The sequence below is a fragment of the Pipistrellus hanaki genome (assembly GCF_964339955.1).
Source record: "Pipistrellus hanaki genome assembly, chromosome: 1".
Lineage (NCBI taxonomy): Eukaryota > Metazoa > Chordata > Mammalia > Chiroptera > Vespertilionidae > Pipistrellus > Pipistrellus hanaki.
Genome location: NC_140503.1, coordinates 141409145 through 141424375, shown reverse-complemented (window position 1 = coordinate 141424375; position 15231 = coordinate 141409145). Strand labels below are relative to the sequence as shown.

General features: G+C 37.7%; 1 protein-coding gene across 1 annotated transcript in view; it reads right to left on the bottom strand.

The window, feature by feature from the left end:
- COL25A1 (collagen type XXV alpha 1 chain) overlaps nucleotides 1-15231 on the bottom strand; it is a 459898-nt gene that overhangs the window by 86510 nt on the left and 358157 nt on the right. The window contains exons 14-15 of the mRNA XM_084880782.1: nucleotides 2645-2698; nucleotides 354-380 (exon numbers count right to left, since the gene is read on the bottom strand). Coding sequence (XP_084736908.1) covers nucleotides 354-380; nucleotides 2645-2698 — 81 coding nt within the window. The remainder of the gene's footprint in view (nucleotides 1-353; nucleotides 381-2644; nucleotides 2699-15231) is intronic.

The window sequence follows — 15231 nt, the reverse complement described above, 5'->3', positions numbered from 1 at the left end:
GGATGCTCAGAAAAACACCGGAGTGGCATTAGCGAGCAGGGAGAAAAGAAATTCTGTAGGCCCGGGGATTTCTGAAAGTCATTTAAAATCCAGATATAGAATGTTTAAATTTGCTCCCTTTCCCTCCATTTCTTTAAGCCCTTTAAACATTTCTCTCTATACATGAGAATTACACAATTTTCTCCTTCCACTAATTAATTTATGAAAAAAGCAAAAAAACAGTGGCCATTATATCTATAGCTACACATCTATATATCTATATCTAAATCTATTCATCTGTCCATACTTCATACAGTCAGCGTGGTACCTCTTTGGGAGGGAGGGCAGATAAATGTGGGTAGAATAAACCTCACCTTCTCTCCTCGCTCTCCAGGTTCTCCCTGGAGGAGAACAAAAGAACAAAGACTCAGTGACATATTAAATTGTAATTTTTTTTAAATTAAACAATATTATTAACACCTAATTAAACAACACCAAACAAAATTAGATATTGAACATAGTCGATAAATTATGTGACCCTTTTGGGGGGCAATATATAGTTGCTATATGAAAACAAACAATAATATGAGTTTCCTGGAGAATTTGGTATGGATATCAATAAAAAATAAAATCTTAACTCTTTGCTTTTAGAGGACTGAAGGAAGATATTTAAGATTATCATCCTTAAAATGGGACTCAAAGGAGAACAGTGTGGTGGCAATTTAATGTCTTTGGCAGTTTTTTAGCCTAGGACTTTGTATTCTGCCCGAACTCAGAGTCAGTAAGGTGGGTGAGCACATGCTTGCACCAAGTCTTTATTCAAAGCAGCCCCTGGCACATGGACTATTTCAGGGTTTCTGAGTCCCTGTGTAGTTCCATCTTCTCCCATCATGACCATAATTACAGTCCTGAACTTGGACCCCCTCACAATGTCATGAACTCTCTTTACCCTACTGGTAACCAGCATGTTCTAAATCAGGTGTACTTTAGGAGGCACCGGTACCTTCAGAAAAAAACACGAGAATGGCAGGATCAAAGTGAGTTTAGGAGAATGTCTCTACTAGTCCCCAGAATGATGACCCCGCCACTGTGAGGACTAAAGTGAAAAACCGTGCTCTGAGGAGTATCTCACTTTCCCTTCCCCCGGGAAGGGACAAAGGATGGTGTGGAAGAGTTCCAAAGTAAATTATACACTTTAGGTGAATATTCCCTTTACAAAATGTGTGAGTGCTGCCATATGAGATCAACGGCTTCAAAAATGGGTTAAGGTGATTATTGTGTTTCTAAAAATTATAACCTACTCTAGAAGTCAGTTTGGAGTCAAGATTATTTTCACTCCCTGGAAGCCAGCCTGACCCTTTGGCTTTCTGAATTTCTGACTACCTTTCAGCGCTCAACATCCATCCGAGGGTTGCTAGGCAACAGACGAATAGCACTGAGAGCAGGCCTTGAGCATTCACTCCTATCACTTGCCTCTTTAGCACAGAACAAGAGAGGGAACAGACAGGAGAATGGCTGTAGAACCAGAAGGAATATTTTCTTTCCTCTCTTACAGGACAAAGGACAGGTCTACAGGTTTCAGGTCCATCCTAAGCGCCCGTCAATAGCAAAGTGATCTGCACAATCAGCTGACAGGCATCTGTGAGTATGGATAAATACCAGCACAGCTGACAGGATTAGACGTTAGTTTTGTACTTCAAGGGATGTACACTCATCAAAGGATTTGGGATTTGTCTGCCTGTTTGGTTTAAACTAAACTGTCACCAATCTTTTTATATTTAACAGATTCATTTGTTCTTCAAGAAACAAAGAAAACTTGCAATCCAAAAAAAATAATCTTCATTACATTTTTTCCCTGTTTAGTAATTGACTACATCCATTTTTAAATTTTAAACATGCCACGTCTTTATTCTGCTCTTCATTTGATTAACTGGTTGTGCTCTGTAAGTGCTAGAGGTCACCAAATCTTGAGGAAAAGCAGCAGCGGCACTGAGAAGAGCTTTGTTAGTAAGTTATGTAAATAGTATGCAAATTTTAGGAAGTATGGACATGGCCTATGTTTTATTTTATTTTATTTTTTCATTTTTTATTAAGGTATTATATGTGTACACATCTTACCATTGGCTTATGTTTTAATATGCTCATATTAAGTAGCAAATGACAAGGTGATCATTGTTTCAGATATGACTATCTGAAATATGGACTTTCTCATGTTAAGTGTCACAGAATATAGGTTTTAAAAAAATATATATATTAGTGATTTTTTACAGAGAGGAAGAGAGAGTCAGAAACATCGATAAGAGAGAAACATCGATCAGCTGCCTCCTGCACATCCCCCACTGGGGATGTGCCCGCAACCAAGGTACATGCCCTTGACCAGAATCGAACCCGGGATTCTCTCTATCCACTGAGCCAAACCGGTTTTCACCAGAATATAGGTTTTAGATGATTTTATCCTGTATTTGTAATGTTAACAAGAATCACAAGCATAATTTATTCATTAGTCACAAAGTTCTGTACTGTAGCATATTATACTATTGACAAAAAAACAACAACAATAATAAATAGGTAAAACCAAGGAGATATTTTAAAAAATTGTAATAATTTATGATTTCATGAAAACTCATGTCTCAAATAATCTTACTTAAGTTTTATTTGTACTGACCTTTGGCCCTGGTATTCCGTTCTGTCCCACTGCTCCAGGCAACCCAGGCTCACCCTCAAAATAAAAAATAGGTACTACTAAATACCATAGACAAAACCAGCACATTATGTAGAACATTGGAAGATATGGTCATCCAACAGTGCTCTAAGTGTAGATAGAAAGTAAGTGTCCACCAGCGTAAAAACAAGTTAGCTTATTTGGTTCAAAATTCCATGTGCTAAGCACCAAGGATAAAATGGGCTAATTTCCTTTGTTCAATCTTTTCTTCTTTAAGAAAGCAAAAGCAACTTATCAATGTGAAATGAGTATCTCCCATGGCACTGGGTACACTGTAGGCAACAAATAAGTATTTGTTGCATGTGTAAAAGACATCTGAAAACATAAGACTTTTAAGTCTTTGGTCAGTTCAGGAAAACATAGACTAAATCATTATATAATTAGACTTAATCAAATGAGCATTTCCAAATCTAAATTGTGAAGAATAAACACGTCTACTTAATTCATTCAGACACATTTGATACAAAAGTAAAAAGTGAAAATGGCTTTGTTTTCTCTTTCCAATTTCACTGTAAAAATAATTAGAATGAAGCATTCAGACTTATGGCTCTCGTCACAGTGAATGATAGGAATTTGGGGGAAAGATGATGACTATTATACTAGAAAGCGTTCCATTTCAGAAAGATGATGATGCATACCAGTCCTTTCAGATGCTGAGCCAGCAAATGTTTACCAAGGAGGAGCAGTGCCTTGGAAAGGCCCTGGAGCAAAGGAGAGATACTCTGGCTTTCAGTGCTTCCATGTGGCTCCAACTTAGAGCAACTAGAACTTCATTTTCTTTTAAAAACATTTTCAAAGCCCTTGATTATGTGCTCCAATGATTGGACCACTTCCTTCTTCCACTGAGGGGTGTAAGATTGCTTCTTAGTTAATTTAAAAAACACACACAGATTTCATCCTTAGATTAGTTGTAGTTTCACAGCAAATTTAGTTGATTTTTAAGCATGTTTTTAAAGTCAGGATTGTGTCATTTTAATATTGGTGCTCTCAGCAAATATACACATGAACATGTACATGTATGAAGATATGTACATTAATAATCATAATAATAATATTTAAGTGCCAGAAAATTTACATTTACTAACTCAATGATCACAAATTTCTATGATGTAAGTGCTGTCTTTATCTCTACCTATCAGATGAACAAAGTAAAGCACAGAAAGGTTAAATAATTTTTTCAGATTTACACAACCACAACCACGGTGATCTGGCATAAGAGACCGTGCTCTTAACAATATGATGCACCGCTGAGTGAGGGAGTGCATCCGCAGGTCAGGAGAGAGTAGATGATGAGTATTCTATCTCCATTATCAGTCAGTTTATACTTCTCATTTATAAATGCTTTTTCAGGATGTATAGAAACCTGAATTAAATATTACTTACAAGGATGATTTATGTACATGTATCAGATAAACTAAGCAATGTGAAGTTATGGTATTTTTCTAGAAAAGAAAAAAAAATGTTTTACTATTATACTGGATTATTATAATTGTGAAAGTCTTAACTTCCTGGAAGAAAGTCCGCTTCCTATATCAAGTTACACTATAATCATAACTCTTGCACTTTCCTTGCTAAAATGGCAAACTGCTGACTTGGAATAACATTGGCCATTATAGGAAAATTTTAGATAGACCCTTTGTAAATCAAAAGGGCAAGAGCTTGGAAATAGAATCCACCCCGAAAGAGGACTATCATTTTACTGTGCAACCAGAAAAAGAGCTACCCAGTCTGTCTTCTTCAAAGACTACAACAGGATGCGCTAATGTCCAAACTCATGGCTGAATGTAAAGGAGATATTACCAGGGAACAAGACAAACTTTATTTAGACTTTCAAAGAATAACCATAGTAGCAATGATATAATAATAATAATAATAATAATAATAATAATAATGATAATAAATGGGAAAGCCCAGCATTTTTAGTAGGTTGTGTAAATAGTATGTAAAATTTAGGCAGTATGGACATAGCCTATGTTTTAATATGCTCATGTTAAGTGTCAAATGACCAGTCATATTTGAAACTTGGATGTCCTCTTGTTATTTAAATGTCCCAGAATATAGGTTTTAGACAATCATATCCTGAATTTGTAATGCTAACAAGAATCACAAACATAATTTATTCATTAATTATAAAGATATATTGTAGCATATTATACTATGGACAAAAAAAAATTATTTTCGGTCAAAACCAGTGGGATATTTAAAAAATTATAATAGTTTATAATTTTAAGAAAACGCATGTATCAAATTATTATACTTGGTTTTACTTGTACTAATCTTTGGTCCTGGTATTCTAGACAAAGTACATGCTGAGATTTTAAAGCAAGGAAGAGAAGCATTGCTTAGGTATCTTCGTAACATCTACCTTAATATATGGACATTGAGGGACTAAAACTTGATCCCTTTTTTCCTTCATTTTATACATTTTAAAAATAATATTTTAACATAAAAGAAAACAAATAAAAATGTACCCATAATCCCCTCACCCTATAAAAATTTTCATGTTGTCCTGTTTCCTTTTAGGCTTTTTTAATGTATGCTTACAAATTTTAAGCAATTGTCACCTGATTACATAGTCTGATCTGTTTTTTTAATTATTATTTTACATCACACATTAGTTTTCACACACTATTCATGATTGTCTTGTGAATAGTTGAATTATCATCTACCAAAGTTAGGTTTGAACCTGTTTAATCTGTCACGAATTGTTAAATACTTAGGCAATTTCCAAATTTTTGCTATTAAAAATAACCACCTCTGCAAATATTTCTTAATTGCTTTCCAAAAAGGTTCTGAGTTTTATGTTACTTTTCCACAATTTCATCAGCACTGGAAATCACAATTTTAATAATTTTTGGCTATTTTAATAAGCACAAAAGAGTTACTGTTGTTCAGTTTTGCATTTATCACTTGTAAGGTTAAATATTTTTATGTGTTTACAATTTAAATACATATTTCATAACGTTTTAAAGCTAAAACTTGAATAGGCTTTTCCTAAGTGAATCCAAAGAGAATAAAATGAAGAAGGAAAGAATGACTTACACAACTTCACCTTTTAAATAAATTATAATAAAAAATATTAACTTAGATTAGGAGGTTTTGGAACATTTTGTTGTTATACAAACTTAGTTTCTTGGGTTGTGAGAAAGAAACACTGAATTTAGTGAAAATTTATTATATGTCCTATTTTGGGCTTTTTCATGGGATATAAAGATGAAATAGATGTATGTGGTAGATATCTGTGTCTAAAGAGATTACTTTTGAGTGAGAAAAAAATAATATACAAAAATAGCTTGGGACCCCTAATTGAAGTCATAGACTATTTAAAAAATATATTTTTATTGATTTTTTTAGAGAGAGAGGAAGGAAGAGGAATAGAGAGATAGAAACATTGATCGATCAGCTACCTCCTCCTGCACAACCCCCACTGGGGATCGAACCTGCAATCCTGGCATGTGCCCTGATCAGGAATCGAACTGGTGGCCTCTCGGTTCCTAGGTTGATGCTCAACCGCTGAGCTATACTTGTTGGGCCATAGACTATATTTTTAGGCAAAGTTTTCTTATACTTTATGAAGTAAAGAGGCACAATAAATATAAATCAAAGGTAAGTCTTAATGAAGAATGAACCATATGTTATATATGGTGTTCATATTTTCTGATATATGAGTACAAAATATAATTATCATAAGGTTTCTTCAAATAAAGTTACAACATTATATTGCTACACAATGTAGTAAAAATGTACATATGCAGAGAAATATATCAGAAAATACAGGCAAAAGAAAAGGAAATTAGGTTTTGTATGTGTATAGAGAGAGTATCATTTGTTGGGTAATCCATCCATTTTTTTTTCTGAATGCATTTCACATTCACACATTCTGAAGGACAATCTAAAAACAGAATAAAGAGAAACATCAGCTAACATCTTAATTATAGGTAGATTGATGGGGTTTTCTCTAATATACTTTAAATTCTAAGGCTATTCCCAAAGGACAATTTGCATATTCAAGCTAAAAATAAGTTGGCCTGACTTTTGAGAAGGATGGCTTTTTTTCTTTTATTCTTTTTATACCAAGCACTCTTTAGAACTCTAATGTAAAACATAATTCAGGGCTTTTACTATTATTTCAGGTACAACTTGAAAGAATACTTAAAGATAGAAAGGAATGCAGTTTTCTCATGTAATTCAGTGCTAAAGGGAGATAGGTTATTTAGCAGCAATATCGCTCGCCATTACTCAATCATAATTGTTTTTCATTCTGGCAATGAGAGTGAGTCATAGCTTCACATTTTTAGCATAATATAATTTTACATTCACGTGTCAAAAACAGATTTGCTTCTGTTACGTACTGCATTTTCTTCAAGAACATCTAAACAGAAGAGAAAAATAACTACAAGGAACATGGACCAGCAGTGGATGGAGTGTGATACTGAGCAGAATGTGGCATCAGACTTAAGACTGTTGGAATTGGTGGTGTTGGTGCATATGTGCAATAAAATAAAGACTAAAAGTGGGCAGGAGGCCACAGATTCCTCTCTAAAACACTGGCTGTGTGGGAACTGTGTTCCTGGCAGTGACAGAATGCTGAAGGATCTCAGTAGCTTGCCTAGTGAGCAGGACTGGCCCTGAGTCATTCTTCCCCTATGGGCAGCCATGGTGGAGAGTAGCTGTCCCTTTTTTAGACTTCAGGGCCTCAGAGACTTTGGCAGCAATTGGATAAACAATATTTGATAGAGGAGGATTCTTTGAAGGTGAGGCACCCACCCCAGACTTCAAATATAAGTATTTGGGGAAGAGGTAAGAAAATGGGGTTCCTAATCTCCATTTATATGTGTTCTCTCTCTCTCTCTCTGATTTAGTTTTTCATTCTAGTCTCCTAATGGCAAATCAGTATGAACATGAATTTGAGTGAAGATAGAAGGTATAAAATACCAAGGTATTTTACCTTAGCATTTATAGAGATGTAGCACGACACAACAATCTACACTAATAAAAGAGAAATATGAAAATTGGGTGTACCACTGCAACGCCCACCAGCCAATCAGGTGTGAGTATACAAATCAATGCAACAAAGATTGCATGTTTATTTGCATATGTAGGCAAGGAGCGGTGGGGCAGGACTCCTGCTATGAGGGGGAAGGCGGGGCGGGGGTGGGGGGGCGGGGGTGTAGGGAGCTACAGGAGCAGTGCTCCAGCCAGAGAGGAGAAGATTGAAGGCTCTGGCCAGAGCAAAGACTGAAGGCTCCGGCTGGAGTGAAGGCCTGGGTCCCGGGTGCCAGAGGAAAGCTGGTGCTGGCAGCCAGGGGAAGGAAGGCCTATTGCACAAATCTTCATCCAACGGGCCTCTAGTACAAAATAAGAATCTTAGCTCTAACCTTCAAGTGTTATCAGTGCTCTAGGACTGTGGTCGGCAAACTGTGGCTTGCAAGCCACATGTGGCTCTTTGGCCCCTTGAGTGTGGCTCTTCCACAAAATACCACAGCCTAGGCAAGTTTATTTTGAAGAAGTGGCATTAGAAGAAGTTTAAGTTTAAAAATTTGGGCTCTCAAAAGAAATTTCAATCGTTGTACTGTTGATATTTGGCTCTGTTGACTAATGAGTTTGCCAACCACTGTTGTAGGAGAATTCTTGGTCTTTTTGTACCTGTGCACACTGTGTGAACTCCCATGGGTACCCACCCCCAGCTTAAGAAGTTTGACTTAAGGGAGACCCAGTTGACACTGATAACATATAGCTTTGCTCCGCTATCTTTTAGTAAGTTTGTGAGTGGTGGTCTGATGAACTATTCATCCTTGGAAACAGTTCTTCTATGTATGTTACCTACACCCATTTTACATCTAAAACACAGCCCATGTGTATATTGGAGACATACAAATGCCCCCTTATTACAGGGGTGGCCCCAGAATCTCATCACTGCCAGCACTCCCTCTGCCCATTGCCTCACTTTCTCTATTGCACCAATTACCACCTAAACTATCATTTTAAAAGGTGTTTTGTCTCCCTTACTATGAATGCCAATTTGGAAAATAAAAATACAAAACACCCAGTTAAGTTTGAATTTTAGATAAACAACAAATACTTTTTTAAGTTCAATATATCCCAAGCAATAAAAGGGATACAGTCATATTAAAAACTATGGGTTATTTACCTGAAGTTTAAATTTAACTGGATATTTTATTTGGCAACTGCCATCCCCATCCCCTCACCACTACTAGAATAGAAATTTTGTCTATTTTGTTTACTAGAAACTGTTCCTGACACATCATAACTGTTCAGAACATACATATTGGAGGAAAGAGTAAATATAGGAGATGCAAATACATTAAAACTACATAAAGATGTGAAGCGCTTATAACCCTTCCAAAACTGGAAAAGTGGAAAAGCCCTATAACCATGTGACAACAGAGGGTTGTCTCAGCTATAGCAGGACCCAGGAAAAAGAAGGAAGAGACCTTAACCCAGCAGGGACACCTCCAATCATGCGGGTCCATCTGGAAGAGGGAAGGGTGGAATGAGTGTGGAGAGGAGTCCCATTAAGAACTGGATGCCAAGAATGAGCTCAAGAAAGCCTGTGAGCCCCTCCAGGACTTGGCAGGGGAAGTGTGGCTGCCCAGGACTAAAGGATCCAACAATTCTGCCTGTGGGTACAGAGCCTGGGCCGCCATAAACAAACTCATATACTCAGTTATCTCCCCTCTCTCCTCTGCTCCGTCCCTCAGCCATATGCCTCAGGGGAAGGGTGAGCAGTAGCCAGGGCAGTATTGGTTATATACATTAACAGGTCATCTAAAGTTTCCAACACATGCTTTCAGAACTCACCCAAGTATCATCATTTACCTCATGAACTCACGCTAACATCTGCTTTTCCCTAAGCAGAAACATACACAAAAGAGTGAAATGTTTTAGGTGAACCAAACCTCATTCTTAACAGATGAAGAAACACATTCAGAGAGGGGCAGTGACTCCCCCAGAGGAACTGGCTGCAGAGAGGAAAATGTGAGGTTAGAAGCTGGTCTTTGGTTTCTCATCTTGTGTTCCTTCTATTTGAGCAACTTGTGTTCAAAAATCCCATTCATTTTGATGCTTCTTTTCTACTTAATTTTAGAATAAACTAGGAGAGAGGATTCAGGAAGTTTTCCACTTCTGGTCCTGGGACATGGAGCTAATGGCTTGAGTTTTTGTGGAGTCTAGTTTTTCTTCTATGCAGAGTGCAGGGGTGAATTAAATGCTTCCTCTCTCCCGGCTCTAAAGAATTAAGACTTGGTTTCACTATTATTATTATTTGTTGTTGTTGGACTAAAGATGTCACTGGTGGCTTCTTACTCCTTAGACATCTGATTAAACTTGGCTCAAGTCCCGGTTTCACAGGTTGCTCTCCGGTCCCGCATCTGCAGGTGTCCCCTCTGTTTTGCCCCAGACCAATTCCGACATGTCAGTCAGCCAGTGGCCTGGAGAACCCCACTCTCCCCAGACCTTCTGGGAGCTCAGGCCCAAATACCTGGTGTTCTCGGGAAGCTGTCACGTCACAGAGCATGCAGTCCTTCTTCATCTTCCTGCCTTCTCCTTTCTCCCCCTCCCATCTCAGCCCCTCCCTCCCTCCTTCTTTCTCTTCCTCCCTCCCTGGGCAGTTCTGGGAATTCAGCTTCACTCTCTCTCTCCTGTTCAGCAGTTTTGCAAAAGCTTCTACTTGCATACCCAATCCCCACTTCTTTTTCTGTTTCTTTCCTGGAGGTGGAGGGGGCTTTGTAATATGGTGAAAGGAAAATCAGAAGGGCCCTGGCCTGAGTGGTTAGGGTTGGTCATGTGTCAGAGCTCTGGCCCCCTTCTGAGGACTTTGTTTTGTTCCTCTAATCAGCCAACTCCAGCCCTAAAATTAGCTTCTCTCCGTCCGCATTGGAACTATGGATACTAATGAGTAGGAAAGTAGGTCTAGCAGCCAGGAACTTAATAAAAATATTCTATTTCAGATAATGTACTGAAATGGGTCTTAAACTGATTAAAGTAATAACTAAACTAAACCTGATAATCAAGCCTTCATTAGGTTTTTTTTTTTCTTTTTAAAGTACTACTGTCTAAAATTGTAAAATAAGAAAACATGATAGTTATAACAATGATATTACAGTATGGACTATTTCAGGAGTAAGTCTGCTGGTTAGCTCTTTTTCTTTTAGTTTTCTGTACTGTTCCTGAGATGGAAACATACCAAATATAATTTGAACAAAGAAATTTAAATGCAGACGTAGTAAGAATTTAGGGGTCACAGAAAGTAGTTAGGTTGAGCTTATTTGGATGAAATTTAATGCAGATGAGATTATCTACCTTGAGCACATCCCTAAAATTTAAAGGTCTGGGTAGGAGTCCATGGCTTCCCCCAACCACCCCACAATGCCAATGTCCTCCCTCTTCCCAGCCCCAGCTCTCCAGTTTGGCAGGAAGAGCCTTGGGGTTGTGTGTGAGCACAGCCTGGGAGTTCTGCCCACAGATCCCACTGGTAGCTGCTCCGAGGCCACCCAGAGGCTTAGGAGCACACACCTGGCTGTGCGGCCCACCCTTGGGAATACAGACTTGGGGACAAGGCCACTACAGGTACTGGAAGCAGAATCAGGACCATAATGGAGGGATTCCTGCGCCCGGTATAATCTAGAAGTGGGGAGACTGGGCTGTGAGCAGGCATGGCCCCATGGCCTTACAGACCCTACACTCCATGGGGATAAGACCCATGTATCAGAGGGACAAGGGGGGCCAGACGTGGAGCACCATGTGCTGGGGTCTAAAAGAAACACTATCCAGGACTTCCTGTTTAACTTAAGAAAGGTGCAAAAGTGGGCACACACCGTCCAGGGTATGATGCCACAGAGGACGGTCTTTTCTGCATACAAGGAAAAAATTGTTCTCTGCGTGTATTCTCATGGAAAAAAAAGGTGAAGAACAAAGAGATGTTTTTGAAAGACAAAATGTCAAAATGATGACGGGGCACATGTGAAGTGGGAGCGCTTGCTAGGACGGGTTAAACAACATTCAACACAGCGGTCAGCTCCCTGGCTACACGGATCTCTTCTAAATTAGACAGTGCATGTTTCTTTCAACTCTCCATGGGACTGGAAGAAACTCAGTGGAAGCAGCTAACCACTGTCTCCAGTTCACAGAGAAAAATAGTCTGGACTTACGTTAAATTTGAATAAACAGTTATATTTATTAATTTCTATATTTTTGCTGATTATACTTTGAGGTAAATGTTATAATCCTCATTTGACAAACAGAGAAACTAAGGCTCAGAGAAGGTAAGTGACTTGTCCACGGTCATACAAATAGTGACGAGTGAGCTGGGGCAGAATTTAAAATATTTATTTATTTATTTATTTATTTATTTATTTATTTATTTTCTTAAGTTTTCCATACGTCTCCTTTTTCCCTGTTTAATCCTTGTCAACCCCTTACCCCTTCAGCCATTTGCACCGTGGGCAAGCCCCACTGCCCCAGTGTCTATGTCCATTGGTTATGCTAATATGCATGCATAAAATCCTCACACTTAAATCTGGGGCAGACCTCCTGACTCTGAAGCTGAGCCTACCACAAATATCTGATGATCTTGGGCAAAGCACTGGTTCTTCCTGTGCTCCCCTCAGTTTTCTCATTTAGAAAAATAGACATTATACTGTACCCAACTCCTAGAACAGCTGTGAGGCATAAATGAGGAAACATACATAGTACATTTAGGACAATGCCTGATGTTAGTAAGTGCTGAAGAAATGTTAGTAATGGTTATACACTGCACTCTTCCTTCTTGGCCCTGGGCAGAGAAGACAGAGAAGCGAATCCCGAAAGGGATGCAATTCCTCATCCATTAGCCCCACTGATGCTGTTTCACAGTTGGGGAATGGTTACTGTCCCGTGGGGAACATGGTATCAAATGGAGGGAACTGGGAAGATGTTAATGTGTTATGATTGTCATAATACGTTATTGCATGACAGCTGACTCTCTAACCACTGAGATAAACCGGCCAGGGCTGTTCTTGTGTCATTAGATCTGACCTCTAAGTGACGCACTTGGTTTGTGAAATTTGTACTAAAAACCGAGCTGTCATGTGTAAGTACTGAAGCCTAGTGATAGGTTCTCTTCCCACTGCCAAGTGCTGTACATCTTTTAAGTTTTCCCTAAAATCACCTCTTCAGGTCCTTTCTTGACCCTTTGCTCCAGGCCAGGCTGCCCCGGCTTCTCCACTGTGGTACTTAAGAGCACTGCAATTTAACAGATTTTAGTAAGAATGTTCCTTTAATTTCCATCGTCCTGACCTGGCTGGAAATTCCATGAGGGCAGAGAGAGCTTTAACGTCTGTGCTCCGATGGTGCTTATATTTAAGAGTTAGGGCAGAACAGATGGTTGAAGAAGGCAATAAGTGAATCAATGGACACATCACATGTCAGGGAAGTTTTTTTTTTTTTAAAGTTGTTAAATTATGTATGCAATTTAATGAGATCTAGTAAATTGGTATTTTTGTGATCCCTTCTATAATATAGAGTGTATTTTACAATGGAAAACAAGTGGTGTTGATGATGTCACAATACCTTCAGGCACATGTGCTTGGTTATGTCTTTGTTTTGCAACAGCCTGTGAGCAGCTTCCCTTCCTCTCACACCCCTCACCCCACCTATCCCGTTCCCTCCATTTTCTGTTTTCACGTCTCCCCACACTTAGTTTGATAGTAACATGCCTAGTCAGAGTGAGGGGAAAGTGGTTTTAAAAGTATGTTACTATCATTTTTTTATTTCGAGCCAGCATAAAATTACCCCTTTCAACTATATTCCTCTCTAAAGGAACTTTAAGTTAATTACATAAAGAATAGAAATACTGTTTGTCTCACTTAAGTAGAATTGAGTAAAAATTATCTTTAAGTGTAAATTTGTACTGTAAAAATGCCTCAGAATGTGTGAATCACACTCAGGGGTGATGTGATTTGAGGATATGAAATATCGTGTAATAGATGATAATGATGATTCTTTAAGAAGAATGCATTCTATTGTTATACCTAGTTACTAGATGGAAAAAAAAACCACAAAACGTATTTTTAGATTTCTGCTGCATACAACTGCTAACTTTAAAAGATAAAAAAAATTAGTAAAAATAATGTAATTTTCAACTTTAACCTACAAAAGAACTAAATTGCTGTAAGATACTTTTCTTGAATTATTAATTAATCTGGAATCAGAAATTAATTACTTCATTTAACTTTAAATATCTTTACTTAAAGTCTAAAATTGAAAAGTCATAAATAGATTGGGTAAATTCTGTTACAGGCAAATTTTAAACTAACCAGAAAACAAGCAGAACTACCGTGTTTCCCCGAAAATAAGACATCCTCCGAAAATAAGACCTAGCGTATGGAAAGATAAGACATCCCCTGAAAATAAGACCTAGCGCAACTTTGGAAGAAAAAATTAATATAAGACACTGTCGTATTTTCGGGGAAACAGGGTATAACATAGTCAAATCCTTCAGGGATTTAATTGAGACTGTTTAATGATACAGTCAAGGTAGCCAAAGAAAAGAGGATAGTCAGTGATTTTGAAGTTACATTAAAAATCAAGAATAAAAAATATTGAGTTCCTTGCATAACCCCCTGCATAGACTTTAATAAACAGCTTGACCTTTGGAAGTCTGAGAGCTTCAATTTATCTGCTCTCTGGATATGCTTACAATAAAAATGCCATTAGAAATATGCTGTGAGCATGAATGTCAGTAAAGAACTGTGAGACCCATGGATAAGAGATGAAAAGGAAGTCTAAATACCATAACTGTAAACTAATTAAAATTTAATGTGACTTAAAAATCACATTGCTATCTGGGGCAGATTCATAGCAATTTTTAATTTATATTTTATTTTGAAGTCTTAAAATAACCCTTGAAAAATACACAAAACAAGATCACCTGATATTTCTCTTTTGCTTTGGAAGCAATCCCTGTGGTCTGGGACCTCAGAAAAATTCCAGCTTGCTTAGACAAAAATAACTTGTTTTTAATCTTGAAAATATTTAATATTATTTTTACAGTAACCAAGAGACAAGGATGTGACTTTCATGATGCAAAAATTAGACTTTGACTGCACTCTATCTCTTCCCCACAAGCTGCTTTTCTATGACATTTGCACAGTCCAATCAATTATTTGATTGCTGTTCAAATAATGTATCATCATGACTTGCTGATGGATGCCAATTAATGTGGAAATGTGGAAAGTAAAAAGTATAGGATTCTAATAACACCAATTAAGAGCTGAAATTTTAAAAGCTCTGATACATATATATTGTAGACAGCAATTTATTTTGTCAAAAGATGATTCAGTTTAAAAGAGATCTACTAAAAATCATTTTTAAAAGCCCATAGACTTCTCCAGTATATCTTAGAAGTAAGGTTTAATTTACAAATATTCATATGTATATTTGTGTGTTTGTATGTGGTCTCTCTCTTGGCGGTGGGGACCGGGGGTGGGGGGGGGGGAAGAGAAGGGAACCATGAAGTACAAATAAAATAG